Source organism: Anoplophora glabripennis, unplaced genomic scaffold (genome assembly GCF_000390285.2).
Source record: "Anoplophora glabripennis isolate ALB-LARVAE unplaced genomic scaffold, Agla_2.0 scaffold280, whole genome shotgun sequence".
Lineage (NCBI taxonomy): Eukaryota > Metazoa > Arthropoda > Insecta > Coleoptera > Cerambycidae > Anoplophora > Anoplophora glabripennis.
The window spans coordinates 281,235-295,340 of NW_019416356.1; the positions used below are offsets into that span (position 1 = coordinate 281,235).

General features: G+C 30.0%; 3 protein-coding genes across 3 annotated transcripts in view; 2 read left to right on the forward strand and 1 right to left on the reverse strand.

Moving 5' to 3' along the window:
- The first annotated feature begins 6,928 nt into the window (after window positions 1-6,928).
- LOC108910693 (zinc finger HIT domain-containing protein 3-like) lies at window positions 6,929-7,769 on the forward strand. The gene is made up of 3 exons (XM_018715391.1): window positions 6,929-7,217; window positions 7,271-7,422; window positions 7,478-7,769. The coding sequence occupies exons 1-3, from the start codon at window positions 7,150-7,152 to the stop codon at window positions 7,657-7,659; spliced, it is 402 nt and encodes a 133-aa protein (XP_018570907.1). The 5' UTR covers window positions 6,929-7,149; the 3' UTR covers window positions 7,660-7,769.
- Window positions 7,770-8,126: 357 nt separating this feature from the next.
- LOC108910692 (zinc finger HIT domain-containing protein 3) lies at window positions 8,127-8,893 on the forward strand. The gene is made up of 3 exons (XM_018715389.1): window positions 8,127-8,279; window positions 8,339-8,481; window positions 8,539-8,893. The coding sequence occupies exons 1-3, from the start codon at window positions 8,212-8,214 to the stop codon at window positions 8,742-8,744; spliced, it is 417 nt and encodes a 138-aa protein (XP_018570905.1). The 5' UTR covers window positions 8,127-8,211; the 3' UTR covers window positions 8,745-8,893.
- A 925-nt stretch (window positions 8,894-9,818) lies between these two features.
- Window positions 9,819-14,106, reverse strand: part of LOC108910687 (beta-glucuronidase) — an 11,364-nt gene continuing 7,076 nt past the window's right edge. Inside the window, exons 10-11 of the mRNA XM_018715384.1 lie at window positions 10,197-10,335; window positions 9,819-10,074 (exon numbers count right to left, since the gene is read on the reverse strand). Of these exons, the coding sequence (XP_018570900.1) occupies window positions 9,890-10,074; window positions 10,197-10,335 (324 nt within the window). The 3' untranslated portion in view covers window positions 9,819-9,889. The remainder of the gene's footprint in view (window positions 10,075-10,196; window positions 10,336-14,106) is intronic.

The window sequence follows — 14,106 nt, forward strand, 5'->3', positions numbered from 1 at the left end:
GGGCTAAAACCTGCTGTCAATTTGAAAAAATTAAATTCTATTGAAATTATTTGCGATAAACATTATCTATATAGCAAAGAAATCTACTCTTATGCACATAGCATACATATTGACTAATTAACAACATAAAAATATCATATTTAAGTAGTTTTAAATTATATTTAATGAACGCATAAAGACTATGTAGATGTGGCAACAGCGCTAATAATTGACTAGCCGTTGCATACACTGCGAACCTGCAGACCTCGGACATCGGAGATATTGCGCGTCAAATTCGGGTAAAGATGCGTACGCGTTCAAAAATGTATTGTGTGTAAACTATGTACAATATAATTATTATATATAGCAAATATATCGTATTATCCTCGCGAAGATTTGTATCTTTTATTTAAAATCCGTAAATTATGTGAACTGATAAAACAACGAGAATTATCTTAATTTAGTTCTAAAGCAATGAAATGACACTCGCGCCCATCTCTCGTCCAAGTCAAAGAAAATGTTGGATGCAATTTTGAAGGTTCTGTGATAGAAATTACATTATAACTCAATGTTCGTGTTTTTAATCTCTATTTTAGTAATGTTACAGAAGTTTTGCAACTATAACAAATTTTTTAGATATAAGTTTGCTGAGAAATATTTATGTTCCTTTATTATTCCGTACAAATGCTTTTATCTCAAGTGTTACTAATTATATTAATCAAGTATAGAAAACTTTATGTAACCCTAAATATTGCTGGGTAATGATTACGATGTTTTTATAAACCATTAAATATATATAAAAAGGATTTATCAACTGTATTTTTATTCCAATAAATATATAACAGCTTCCTAGTCTTTAATGAATCTAGTTTTTTTAAAAACATTACAAAACATCATTTGTTGTGGTTAATTTATTGTTGATAACAATGGACATGGGATTTAGGAAAAATGTATATGTTTAAAATCAATTTCGTTTTTATCAAGTCTTTCAAATGTATTCCTCCTTGCTGTCAACTGATTGCGACGTTGCCACATTAATCCTCAAGTCACACAGAAATGCAATTATTGGTTTCTGTTTCTAATTAATACAGCTGTACTATGTTCAAAACTTACATTAGTTTTACATCAAAAATAAGATAATACTATCTATGGAAAAGTTTTTGTTTCACAATTTCTACATTTTTTTTCTCAGTTATGGGCAAAAAAGAGCCGCACCGTCCATCTTCGCCATATAAACCTATGTTAAAATGAACAACTTTCAACAACAATATCTCAAAATCTAGATAAAAAAAATGTCGAAAAAATATGACGCACAGAGGGAGCACTGGGTAATACGCTACATAATTTTCAAGTACATCTGTGCATTTGAGTAAACTCGATATACCTCCTTAATTACGCCATAAATTGACGTTTTTGATAGCTTAGTTAATTCGCTAATCCGTTTCCTAATTTCTTTATCACATTGTCCACTATTTTCTCTTTTCAAACATTCATATATGTTTAAAATAATACGTTGACTTTGTACATGTAAATCTTTTTTTTTAAACTCTGAGTTTGTTTCGATACTTTCGACAAAAACCGGCTCTACGATTTTCCCGAGTTATTTCGTTATCTTCCGTTTCAAAGGGTCTCCAGAAAGCCATGCTAAATTACTAGATAATTACATATATAATATTTATTTTAATAAATCACTGGTTACGATATGAACAAATAATAATATTAACTAATAATTAATAATACGTATTACACCAACAAACAACGCCAAGCACTGCTCTCTACGGCACTGGCAAAACCAAGTGAACAGCTTTCCACACTAAACTAATTATATAATACCACGCAAAAAATTATTTACGATCTAGTGGACCAATACAGGTTTGCTTTGACGACCAGCGTGCCGGCGTCGATTCTACATCAGGCGGACTGGTCTACCAATACCGGACTCGCCCAATGGCTATTCGAATATAAATTACAAGGCAGATAATGGCTAAAGCACAGGATGAAATTTCAGAAGTGTAGACGGTCCTGTGCTTTAAGATTCACGGGATATTAATTTTTCAAGTTTGAAATTCAATAAATAATATATTTTAATGTCTTGCTTATACTAAATAAAACTTCAAAATAATTTAAGTATATTTATTGTCCTTTAAGTAATGTTAGTTTATTTAATATGTGTTTTAGTAGATTTTACTGAATTAAATATTTTAACTTTATGATTTATTCTCACGTCGATATACTTTTCACATACAGTCCTCACAAGTTCTTATGCATATTTTTAAATATGTTCACGATTTCTTATGATATTTAAAGAAAAAAAGTTCCTGTAAACATGTGGCCAAAAAAAAGTAGATGTTAAAATGGCCACCTTCTGATAAAACGAACAATTCCAATCGTTATCATCATTGATCGTCTCACTCGTTCAAAACTTCCTGGAGAATTGTATGACATCACAACTTTGAATTATTCGATTTTGTAACTCGTTTTCATCTTGTAGGTACAGGTGTCTTATACACAAGAGACTTGAAATGACTCCATACATAAACTGCCATATTGTGCAAATATCAAAAATTCAAGAAAATTAATAAATTATTTTTTTGTATTCCTTAAATGATTAAAAATTTCTAATTTTTTTGGACTTAATGATTTTATGTTATTTAAAATTGTATTTGGAGCAAAAAAACTTGTGAAAATATTTTAATCAACAATTCGAGAATGACTCGTTTTTGGAACAAAATGGAAGGTATCTTTTTTTTAATTCTAGTAGAAGTTACCCCCAACGAATTTCTTCAAAACTAAGTTGAATAGAACTGTTCTCTAAAATCGTTGCATTCGATTTACATTTTTACATTTCAAAAATTTAAACTTTATTAAGGATTCCGTGTTTTTAAATAATTTATGGTAGTTTTAATTCTAGCGGTCATGTTATCGAATCTAATTACATAAACTTCAAGTTTCACCCAAGTTATCATTCTTTGGTTTAGCATTAGATAAAGCTTGTGGCAAGGAATTACCTGCACAATGAAAATGTCCTCATATCAGTTTAGGGTTTAGGGGATACCTATATCTTAAGGTGCGTAATAAATTATTATAACCAAACGGAAATTCAGTTATATACATATATATATATATATATAATTTGAACATAATTTTTAGTTGTCTGGTTTAATGAGAATTGAAGGCTGCTTTGGTGGGAACACTCTATATCCAAAGCGCACCATTACTGGTGATATAACGCCTACATCATCATCTCGTTGCAAACTCCATTTCTTTGCTCGGTTCATCACTGCTTATCATTTTAGGGGCATTTTTCAGCCTTCAAACTTATCTTTGTCCCATTGTGTAAAAAAGTTGGTTTATAAATAGCAGCAGAACGCGTGATAAGTAAGTTTTTTATTATGTTAAATTTGCCATTATGCCCCCAACAGTTATCTCCCGCATTGTACTGTAAAAAATGATATTTTTTACCAACGAAATTCTTATTTTTTACTCTCAACCATGCTATTTAATGAGGAAAAAATAATTTCGTTTCACGAATAATAAAGTGCAAACTATTAAAACATTTTCTCCATATTTTAAAATTAATGATTATTTAATTTCTATTTTTATCAGAGAATTTGTATTTGAAAGTTTCATTACCCTTTCTGACATCTTGTAGGAAAATAATGTACTAAATTGTGAATATTCAATTCAAAAAGTTCTAACGTAGTGAGCTGTAATTGTTTACTATTCGATTGTTTATTCAGATAGAAAACTATAAAAGTGTTCAATAAATACGCACCGTGTTTTTGTCATTAGTGTATAGATGGCAGCATATCAATTTTATTCAACGAAAGAATCATGGAGACTATACAAGGAGCCCGAACTCCATGTAAACAAAAATCTTACAAAAATAAGAGGGCGCTAGTGTTCCATATGTCCCATATGTAGAGAGGGGAGATAAAAAGCGGCAGTTTGAATTATAAATCAATCATGTCATTTTTGTAATGTGTTAAAAATTTTAAAATAAATAATGTAAGCTACTTTGAATTATATAAATCATGAAAATATGTCATTCCGGACTGTAATTAAACTAAATAGATAATAAAAAATATTAGCTTTATGAGAAGAATTTGGTATTCGTAGAAAGAAACTAGTTTTCAAGGAATTTATGACGTGATCTTGTTAATATTAACCTATAAGTAAGGTTTATGTTTTTGATAATTACTTTGTTAAAGATTTTAGTTTAATGTTAATAAAAGTCACATTTTATACAGGAAGTTGCCTTTAAAAAAATAGTAATTCTTGTATTATTAATATGGAATTTTTACTTGTAGTAATAAAAAATAGAATATAAAAAAACTCGGTGTTTTAAATAAACTTTTTAAAATATTACAGATGTCCGATTTTGAGTCCAGTGATTCAGATGACTTATTAGACGCATTGCCCAGCTTGAGAGTGATGATGAAATAGATTTATTCTAAGAAACAGATAGAGTAAAAAATAAGAACTACTTTGAAATTATTGTACCTGAATATAGTGGCCAAGTTTTTTTAACATTTCCGTGTTAGCATATGGGAAGTAGCTAACAGAATTGAAGAAAAATTTGTCATTTCTAATTATTTCACCCATGATTCTGGTAAATTTTGCATTGCCTTAAGCTCTACAACAACCAGAAAAGTTACATACTTGCTAAGTAACTTGTCTCCATAAATTATAGAATGGCCGAGATAATGAGGCAGTTGTAATCGAACAATATTTTGCCCAATATGAATTTCCAGAGCAGGTTATAGGAATAATTGATGGGAAAGGAATTATGGTTGGATTTTTCTAAGCTGATTGCCATGTTGTCGGTTTAGACTTCTCAATGCTTCGAGAGTCATATCGCTCTCTTCTCAAAATGTCAAGAAGCTTAAAACAACATAACCAATTGATACCAAAATTTTAACAAAATATAGGTACTCCATTATAAAGGTCACAAAAACTAGGTAATCTAAATATTTTATAACTGTTTAAAATCGATTAGTTTTCTGGCTATATATTTTAAAATTGCTGTAAAATTTAATTCTACTTTCGTAAAATTGTTGATTTAATTCGAACGTAACATGGTTCCATGACTTATTTCAAGGTAGAGTATAGACCAAAATTAATAAGGTATTATAAAGAAATATTTTAGCAATGTTCTATATTTTTGTTACATATTTTGTAAAATTAAAAATAAAATGTTTATCTACCAAAGTTTTCAATGTTTTATTAATTGAATAAAAAAAACAAAATTATTTGTGCCTAATTAAAATAAAATAAATATTTATTCATAACAAACAAGTAACAAAGTAAATATATATTACAAATAAAACAACTTAAAAATAAGTAATACGTGTCAGTCTATCTTCTTAAAATTTCATTTTGTTCATGAAGCAATTGATTTCCATGTTTAAATATTTAGTAAAAGTAGTCAATTACCAATACAGATCGATCAGCATCAAACAAGTATCCTCTCTTTAAATTTTATATGATATCTGAATTTCAATCAGTTTTTTACTAACAGGAAAGAAACGGCAACTAATTGGAAATGATTTATTCAATTCAGTAATGATAATAGCGATGTCACCAGCAAGAATTATATGAAAGATACGAATTTAATTATTTATGCACGTAATATAAATTACAAGAATATGTAGAAATAAATAAAGTATACTTTGTTGCTATTGTCAATATTATGTGAACATATTCATAGTTGGTTTGTCGAGACCTCATCACACGTCAACAGAACTTTTCTTTTATTAGATTATACAGGACAGGATGCTCACTTTCTAGTATAATCTCATCGTAACTTAATTGCTCTTAATTTACTTGCTGTTCTTGTTGTTGTTGTTGTTGTAACTGTTGCTCTTGTTGTAGCTGCTGCACCTGTTGTTGCTGGTGTAGCGGATGCTCTTGCTGTTGATGCTGCTGCAAAATATATAAAGAAACAATGCATCATTCAATTATACAATATTTTCACTTATGAAATCTTTCTATTTAAAAATTTCTCTACTGTATTAAGAATCAAAGAGGCTGCTTCCAACTTCCGAATTATTCGACCTTTTGCCATAATATTAACCCACTATTCGGTCAAGTTGTAATATAGAACTGCTGGACATCATCAGATTGAAAATGCAGATCACAAACGTACTGTTTTATTTTAAATCTGTCGACAGTCATTCCCACAAAACATATAATACAGTCATTCCCTTCACATACTATTACCATATTTAAATTATTTTCGAAACTTTTTATTTAGCATTTATAAAAACAAATTGTAATAATTATTGACTTGACTTCTAGTTTTTAGGTTTAGTATACCTCCCCGCTCCCCAATATATCTACTAAACTCGATATAAATAAAATAAAATTGGTTATTTGCTTACTTCACTCGTATTTGTGAAGCTACATTCATTTGGGTCATATGGAACACTAGCGCCACCTCAACTTCTGCCATTTCTTGGACAAATTTTGTCAATTTTTCCGTATGAGTTCGTGCTCCTTATCTAGTCTCCATGGAAAGAATTATGCGTTCCTTGTGCCGTGCCTTGCCACTAGCCACTAGTGATGGGCATAATCGACTAATTTTGATAATCGAGTTATCGGTAATCGAGTACTTCTAATAATCGAGTGATCACTCGAGATACGAGATATTGGTCGTTTTCATGCCAGCGGCGCACAAATATGTTTGTATTAGTCATATATTACTTATAAGCGTAGCTAAAAAAAAAAAAACTCACGCACTTCAAAACCTAACCACTTTTTCGTTTTATTCTAAAAAAAGGTTACGCAATCAGTGACTATTTGCAGTATGCACTAACATTTTGGTGTGCAACCGTAGGATAATAATCACTCGAGTGGTGGAAGTAAACATCTCGAGATATCTCGAGTGATCTCAATAATCGAGTACCACTCTATTTTTCACTCGAAATCTCCCATCACTACTAGCCACTCTTGCCAGTAAAATGTTAGGTTAGATTTTTAGGTTCCTGAAATTTAAAAATTAAACAAATTCAGTTTTAAAGAATTAATACCTATATATATTTTTTTAAATTTAATGCAAATGTTGATAATTCCTGCGGAGAATGTTTAATAGTTTTCGCTATTTTAACTAGTGAAATAAAACTCTTCTAAATACTAAATATCTTTACAATTTTTATTAGCCACATTTTCATGGATAGAATTTGTGAAATATGTGGAAAAACTTCAAAGTATAAGTGCCCAAGATGTTACATTTATTAGTAAGTTAAATATTAAACTAAACAAGCTCATATTTAACCGATTTTTTCGATAGTTGTTCAGCTTTGTGTTGTAAGAAACATAAAAATGGTAAATGTAAGAGTAATTCATATAACAACAAAACCCAGGAAGTTAAGAGAATTGATGGAAAGAAGAAAGAAATTAAAGGGAGTTCCACTATCGCTACCGAAAAGCTAGACTTATTAGGTTAATGATTCCCATGTGATCTTAACGTCTTTCTTAAATGTTATATCATTTTTAGACAATGATGAGGCGGTGAAGAAGTTATTGACAAATAAACATTTGAGGGATTTATTGTCAGTCGTCGACAAGGCAGAAAATGCTGAGGAAATAATGCACAAAGCTATGCAAGAACCGATTTTTGTCGAGTTTGCTGATGCTTGTTTAAGGGTTGTTGATCCTAAAAGTGACGATGAAAATTAAATAATGTTACGTTTATTATTGTATGTCTATACTATTTCTTCTGTTAAAAGTACGATAATCTACAATGTGCCATTAACGATTAATTTTTATTAAAAGTAATTTTTATAAAATTATTACTTTTTTATGTAACTAATTTTTAATATACTGAAGCAAGATCTTTTAATTTAAAAAACTGGGCTGGCCAAGGGCTGGAATTTTAAGGATTCAAATAAATGTGCATGTGGTGCCATCTTACGATAAGTTTTCAAACTAAAAATGATTCAAATAAGGATAAATAATCAAGTAAAAAATAAGAAATTTGTTAATAAATAACTAACAACTAAATTTTCATTATATTTATTCACGTAGTTTTGAAAATTGTATAAAATTGGAATAAGGATAAACCATGTTATCTCTCTTTTTCTAACTGAAAGGCCATCCGTCAAGTTCAATGCTCGTATGGTGTTTATGAGTTTTGTGACGGACGACGGAAGGTGATCGTGATTTTGACAAGTAAATATATATTTTTTTATAATCGTATTGGTGGCCGTCAGTTGGTGAACTAAAAAAAAAATGAATAAAACTTGCGATATCTGTCACAAGGACGGTATATACAAGTGTCCGACTTGTTTAATATTTTAGTAAGTGGGCAACAAATCTTCAAATTCTTTACAACGCAGTTTAACCTAGCTTTTTGTAGCTGTTCACTGACCTGTTGTAAAAAACACAGGGAAGCCAAATGTGATGTGGTGAAATTCGACTCTGATGAGGACGAGGAAGAACAGGTGGAGAGAAAGAGGAAAAAGGATAATAATTACCATGATTCTGAGTTAGAGGTACCGAGTGAGTGATATTTATCGATTAGTAGTGATGAATTTCTCTGTTCGATTGATTTTGTAGAGAACAACGAACAAGGTAATGGATTGTTAGGTAATAACCACTCCAGGAATCTTCCAGTGACGATAGATGAAGCAGAGAATGTCGAAGAAATATTGGAGAAAAATGAACAAGAGCCTATTTTTGAGGAGATTGCAGGTGCCTGTTTGAAGGTTGTTGAACCCCAAATAGAGGATGATGAACCTCAGATAACTGAAGATACATTATAAGACTGAACAGTGATAGCATTTTTACTCTTTTGATATAACATTCTGCAATTTTTACATTGCTTGTTTCTTGTGATACTTTTCAATATATCATTTAATATGTAAGATTTTGTATCAGGTATGTATTATTAATTTTAAAAATATTAAACCTATTTAAGTTACCTTTTTATTTTCTTTTATGTTAGTACATCTATTGAGAAAAAATGTTTTCGATCTTAAAGGAATTTAATAATGAATCTAATAAAATCCTTTATAAAGGACTGTTAAACAGTTTAAGTCCTTGGTATTTTCAGGACGTCTTTTGTTAAAGAAATGAGTCATTTTTGATTTTTTTTTATTTGGGATTTACAATCAGTCAAGTTGAACAAATCGAAAATAATTGAATAACTATTTGTTTCATACAAAAAATTATAGTTGGAAATAGAATTGTAAATATAATTATTAAGTGCAAAAAAATCAATGACGTAGGAACAATTAACATTAATTTAAAATTGCTAAGCTAATGATTTTTTTACATTTATGGTTATTTTGTATTTAAAATTATGTTTCTAATACAAAATTTTCATATTTTTTTGTAGTTTTGGAGTTATTTTTGGTTTATTTAACTATATCAGGTTTACCTAAAATTTAAAAAAATAAATAAAAGGACTTATTTTTTGTATAAAATTAGATATTTTTTGTGAGTAATATCAACTAGAATTAAATGCATGTAATCGATATCAAAAATACTCAGTGGTGACATTCTCGGACTTTTAGTAACAGAGTTTTTCTGTATATCTACCTCTATAGTAGGGTCGTATTTGACCCCTTAAAATCGTATTGCACTGGATCCCTTGATAGGTAATGATTTATTACTTTATTACATCGAATATAATCCTAGTATAGTTGAAAGATTTTGTGTAGCAATGGGGTATTCTATTGACTGTTACAGTTTAACTTGATTCATCCTGTATACCGTGCAATTCAAAATCAATACCTAATTCTGAACTGTCATGATGTCGGTAACCTACACTTTTACTTTAGTTATTTTTTTTAATAATGAATAATTTGAATTATACATATATTAAAACGATTTAGTGCTTGCTATGACTTTATTGAATAATGAAGTTGAATTTGTACAGAACGATTATACTGATATTCTGTGAGATCTACAATTCGTCTTTAATTTGTGACTGTGTATCAATAATGAAGGTATCCAAGTCTCCAGGTAAGGTTGCGTTGTCAAGGGCATTGGCCAAATGCCAATATCTTTTCCTCATCAAATGCGCTGATGCTTTTGGTTGTCTCTGCCTAGTAAATAGACCTTTCTTATTGCCCCCGACTCTTATAATAGCTAAGAAAAAGAAAAACATTGTTTTAATAAAATTATTATGAAATGTGTAAAACAAATTAATTTCAAATTTAAGATTTATAGTAGATTTAAACAGTGTTTCATTTAAGGAGGAAACTACTTACATTGGGATGTTTTAAAATCTGCAAAATTCCAAATCATCTCTCCTATAAACCATCCCTCCTGACGTAGTTGATCAAAAGCTTTGAAATAACCAGATATATATTCACACTGGTATTCCTCTGACCAAACAAATGACGGAAGCTGTAATCAAACTAATTTTGAGAGATCATCTACATTTCATCCAGTGTCAGCGTACAAAAATTTACCATGGGGTAGACCAGACCAAAATAAGGTTAAAATTCTTATAAAATATTTTTCTGCAATGGACTCTCACTGAGTTGCAGGGTGTTGTTTAGAAAAAAAATAATAACTCCGAAATAACTCAAAAACCTTTTTAGGGATTTAAGTAATTTTTGAGTGAAGTATACATCTATTAAATGTCATTAAAACTACACGGTGTTTATTCGATCTGACGCCAGGGGCGGCCTAGGCCAACTTGTCCTCAAGGTTATGTCTTCATAACTTTTGCATATCCTAGTTTTATGTAATTTGATTACGTTTTTCCGAATCTGCAATCGATTCTGAACAAAAATTGTGCTCTTGTTTCATAGCTCAAAAATGAACCATTTTCGAGTAAATTGGGTCTAAAGCATTAGTTCGTAGAAAAATGCATGTAAAGAATTTATTTCTTGTTATCTAGTAGGTACCTGTCATTATAAAAAAACAAAGTTGTTTACCGTTGAGGTACAGTTTCCCAAGTAGCTGCGGCTCAATAAATATGAACAAACTAAACAAGTTTTCTATGAATTATTTAATATTTGGTTACGTATAGGGGAACTAAAAATAAAATTGAAAACTATATAACAGAAACGAAATTATGTTGCAAAATGACAATATTAAAAATAAAAATAGAAAACAATTATTTCAATAAATGCTCGAAATGCTGTCCATTTACGTCATCGTTTGACCAAGGAATTGTAAACCCTTCGCAAATCAACGGTTGCTTGAATCACCCTGTATATTTACCATTTAATAACAAAAATAGAGTTTTTAGAAAATTCATATTATAACAAGTTAGTTAATATTATAAGAATTTCGTCTTAACAACAGATATTTTGTAATGTTTTACAACAATCTGTCACACTGTCATTTGCCCACGGCCAACTTGTTATAATAGGATTTTTTAAAATACTCTTTTTTTTATTAAATGGTAAATATTTAAGAAATTATTGATTTTAGATATAGGGAATGCTTTATAAAAATAAAGGAATATAAAGTGTATTTTCAGTTTTTAAAATAAAATGATTGATTTTAACAAAATGAGAAAATTATGTGTTCGAGTTTTGGCTCGCCCTATATTCAACTGCTGCAATAATACAGAAATAACACTTTCTCGTAAAACTGTACCATTATCAAAAAGTTATGCCTGCAAAAAATTATTGTTAAGTTGTTCTGTTTAGGGTATACAGGACGCTGAAATGGGAATGATTCTCTTATACAATTGACCATAATTTTTGAAATACCCTGTATAACATAATTAAACCCTGTATTTAAAGCATGGCAGAGATGAGCTTAATTTAAATTTGAAATAATATATAAGGTGTCCCTTTTAAAAAATAGTATGTTTGGTTCACCCTGGGAATACGTAACACTCTGTTTATACGAAATAATTTTAAAATGTGCAGTTTTAAGTTCACTACAATGTTTGTAAGTAACTTGTTTTAATATCTTCTATAATAAAGGAGATCTCGTACTTCGACCCACAAATGCCGCACCCTGTATGTCATTATTGTAAATTTCTATTATTTACCCGATTCCATTTAAACTTTTTGGTGATTTTCCTCGCCAGGTGTTATTTGTTGAAATATCTGATTAAGATTAGAAGATAATCACTTACTGCATCTTCTACAGTACCATAGTACCTACTCATAAAGTTTCCTGAGTCATGTTTTATTTACGATTTCAAATTTAGGAAAACAGCTGCTACCACTTGTCCATTATCTATGCTATTTTTATTTAAAATCATTTATAGCTCTGTAATGCAGTTTCGAAGAATATCCTTCACAAAACGCTTACTTATTTTCGTTTAAAACATTGTTGTTTTTAATATTAGTACAGTCATTGAAGCTTTTCACCTCCGAATTCTTTGCAACTGAACCGATCGACTTGAAATTTGGCAGATAGACAATGAACATTAGTGACATCGCGCCGATTGACGCTTCCACCCTGTTGGGGGTTGACACCCCATCTCGGGGGTGGAATTTTTTTTGAAAAATAACGCTGGAAATCGATAGAGATTCCAATGTTGAGCAAAAAATATTCGAAGAATTTTTTCGAGAAATCAATAGTTTTTTAGTTATTCACGATTGAAAACTTAGAATTTTGAGTGAAAAAAAAAACACTTTTTCAAAGTATTTTTCGCGAATAACTCAAAAACTATGCATTTTATTTAAAAAAGTGCAATGAACAAAAATGTAGCTTATAAATAAACAAAGAAAATAGTTTTCTAAAAAGTATTGTACGTCCTATACAAAGCGAAATATGGTTATTGGAAAGGGACTTGTTTTGGGGGGAATCGATATATTCAACGTCTAATGACGGGAAAAGGATTAATTTTACGTGTATAACGCTCCTGGAGTTTTTTGTAGTACTCAAAAAGATCTTCAAATACTTCAAAATGAGCACTTATAAAAGTTAATTAGAGCAAAATTGAAGGAGTTATCGTCAAAAACAGATGGGTTGCTCATAATTTTTAAGGAAAAATGAGCAGTAAACGCTGTACCTTTTCCATCAGATTTAAAATTAATCGTAGACCCTTTACAATTAGTTTTATTTTAGTGTTTTTCATACGATCCTGAAGTTAGACCGGTTTAGAATGCGTATTTTTTGAATAATGTACGGTAAATTTGAAAACGTATATTTCATTATTAAAAAAAAATGCCTATTTATATAATAACTCTGAAACTATGAAAGATACGTAAAAAATGATAGACAACAAAAATGTAGCTTTTTTTTCGACAAATATTTATATATTTTTTATTCCTATAGCATACAAAATAAAGGAGATGTCACCGCTTGAAGTATTCATTTTAGTGAAAAAACGACCTGTTTCGAGTCCTTCGATCCTTTCCCATTAAAAGACGAAGGTTTTATATGCAAACGATCTTACAGCTCTTCAAATTATTTTTAAAATGCTTTTTAATAGGATACTATAGCTTCAAAATTAACCGAGTTATGGTAAAAAAAAACTAATGACATTTTTTCGGAACAAAATAGGTTTTCTCATTTTTATATATTATATATACAGCGTGGTAAAAAAGTTCTGCATAAAATTCATATTTTCGTTAAACATTTTTTTTTTCGAAAAACGGTGAGACCCGTCGATCTTTATTTGATCCAGGGCACCTTGTTATGTGGAAAAATTTTTTTTCGATAATCCACTTACGGCAGCGGTGACATAATTTTTTTGGTTCGAAATTGATGACAGTGATAATTATCTAAACAACGGTGTGAAAATTTACATGACAATTTTTTTTTAGAAAAATGCACATTAAGTTCTTATAAGTGATAATTGTCTACTTACACTATTAATGGCATTCCCGAGTCGATTTGATTTATTTCAAAACGAATACGGTTTTTAAGTTCTTCGAAATCACCTGTTTTTTTTATGTACACACGCGATGTCAAATAGCCCCACAAAAAAAGTCTAGAGGTGTTAAATCAGGCGAACGCAGAGGCCACTCGATTGTTCCGCGTCGCCCGATCCACCGGCCAGTAAACGTAAATCAAATCGACCCGGGAATGCTTGAACGAAGTGTAGACGGCGTTTACACACGCTTAGGACAATGCCAAATGGTACAGGGTGGGCAATTCGAACAATTTCGCTAGACTTACACAAACATTAGTGTAATTTTACTCGTTTGAAATGTAATTTTGTCAACTTTGTCCTTTTCGGAGCCATTAATAGTGTAA

Excerpts from the sequence above, each read along its gene's own strand:
- LOC108910693 (XM_018715391.1), top strand. The coding sequence starts at position 7,150 with ATGGATAGAATTTGTGAAATATGTGGAAAAACTTCAAAGTATAAGTGC. Across the intron at positions 7,218-7,270 it reads CCAAGATGTTACATTTATTA|TTGTTCAGCTTTGTGTTGTA; the intron begins GTAAGTTAAATA and ends TTTTTTCGATAG. Across the intron at positions 7,423-7,477 it reads CGAAAAGCTAGACTTATTAG|ACAATGATGAGGCGGTGAAG; the intron begins GTTAATGATTCC and ends TATCATTTTTAG.
- LOC108910692 (XM_018715389.1), top strand. The coding sequence starts at position 8,212 with ATGAATAAAACTTGCGATATCTGTCACAAGGACGGTATATACAAGTGT. Across the intron at positions 8,280-8,338 it reads CCGACTTGTTTAATATTTTA|CTGTTCACTGACCTGTTGTA; the intron begins GTAAGTGGGCAA and ends AGCTTTTTGTAG. Across the intron at positions 8,482-8,538 it reads TTCTGAGTTAGAGGTACCGA|AGAACAACGAACAAGGTAAT; the intron begins GTGAGTGATATT and ends TTGATTTTGTAG.